General features: G+C 44.7%; 1 protein-coding gene across 1 annotated transcript; it reads right to left on the reverse strand.

Moving 5' to 3' along the window:
- Positions 1–242: 242 nt before the first annotated feature.
- Positions 243–1,025, reverse strand: Tsp_13889 (conserved hypothetical protein). The gene is made up of 3 exons (XM_003368743.1): positions 870–1,025; positions 468–848; positions 243–422 (listed from the first exon to the last, which is right to left on the reverse strand). The coding sequence occupies exons 1-3, from the start codon at positions 1,023–1,025 to the stop codon at positions 243–245; spliced, it is 717 nt and encodes a 238-aa protein (XP_003368791.1).
- Positions 1,026–1,059: the final 34 nt, after the last annotated feature.

Consider the following 1,059-nt stretch of genomic DNA (forward strand, 5'->3'; position numbering starts at 1 on the left):
GGGTGGGACAGGGAGGGAGTAGCGTACGGATACCCGTTGGTATCTGCCATGATCAAAACTCGGTAGGAAAACGAGTAAGTGGTTATCGACACACTTAACTTGAACTCACACACACGCTATGTATATGCGTAACTAACTAACTATGTTGTCCATGTGCTATTGTATATGAAATAGAAGATGATCAAGTTACATTCGCAATAATTTTGGATTATATTACTTCAATACACAACACCCCTTTCCCATTAAATAATATAGTCCTCCATCCACTTTGGTTTTCTGCGAGTCCGCGGTGGTCTGGTTGGTTGTTCAGCAATGGTTTCTGTGATGGGTTCAGCGATGAGTTCTGAGATGTGTTCAGCGATGGGTTCTACAACAGCCGATGGTGACTTCTCCATTAATTGTTGACAGTCTTCCTGCTCTGACTGTGAAAGATTGTTAGCAATGTTTTATTGCTGCGTTTTATTCACATCGGTTTCAGTGTCCTCTGTCACTTCTATGGAAGGGTGTCGTTTCCTCAGCTGATCCAGGTGACGTTTCCATAGCTGACCATCAGTTGTTCTTACCTTATAGGACACGGGTCCTGTTGGAGTCACAATAGTGGCAGGACACCATTTAGGTCCATGCGCATAGTTTCTCGCAAACACAATATCATCAGGTGCGAATATTCTTATTTTTTGTTTATCCGGCTTTGTCACGTCGCTATTACCTTCAATCGCTTCTTCTTCGATGTCAGGGTTGATGCGGTCGAGAACCGTTCGCAATCGGCGCTTCATTAGCAGTTCAGCCGGACTTTTCCCGGTTGTGGCGCAAGGTGACACGCGTTGTGAAAATAAGAAATTCGCTAGACGCTATTTCCAGCTTCCGTGAACCATTTTTCGCAAAGCCTCTTTTGTCGTGCGGACCATCCTCTCTGCTTGTCCGTTTGATGCCGGATGAAACGGGGCAATTCTAATATGTCTGATTGCACCTCTTTTCAAGAATTGCTGGAATTCAACAGAAACAAATTGTGCTGCGTTGTCAGACATAATTGTGTTCGGCAAGCCATGCGTTGCGAACAAC

This window comes from Trichinella spiralis, assembly GCF_000181795.1.
Source record: "Trichinella spiralis strain ISS 195 chromosome Unknown Scfld1973, whole genome shotgun sequence".
NCBI classification, from domain to species: domain Eukaryota; kingdom Metazoa; phylum Nematoda; class Enoplea; order Trichinellida; family Trichinellidae; genus Trichinella; species Trichinella spiralis.

What these genes read in the sequence shown, in the direction of transcription:
- Tsp_13889 (XM_003368743.1), bottom strand. Translation starts at nt 1,025, where the DNA reads ATGTCTGACAACGCAGCACAATTTGTTTCTGTTGAATTCCAGCAATTC. An exon ending in CAGAGGACACTGAAACCGAT is followed by an intron (nt 423 to 467) that starts GTGAATAAAACG and finishes AATCTTTCACAG; the next exon opens with TCAGAGCAGGAAGACTGTCA.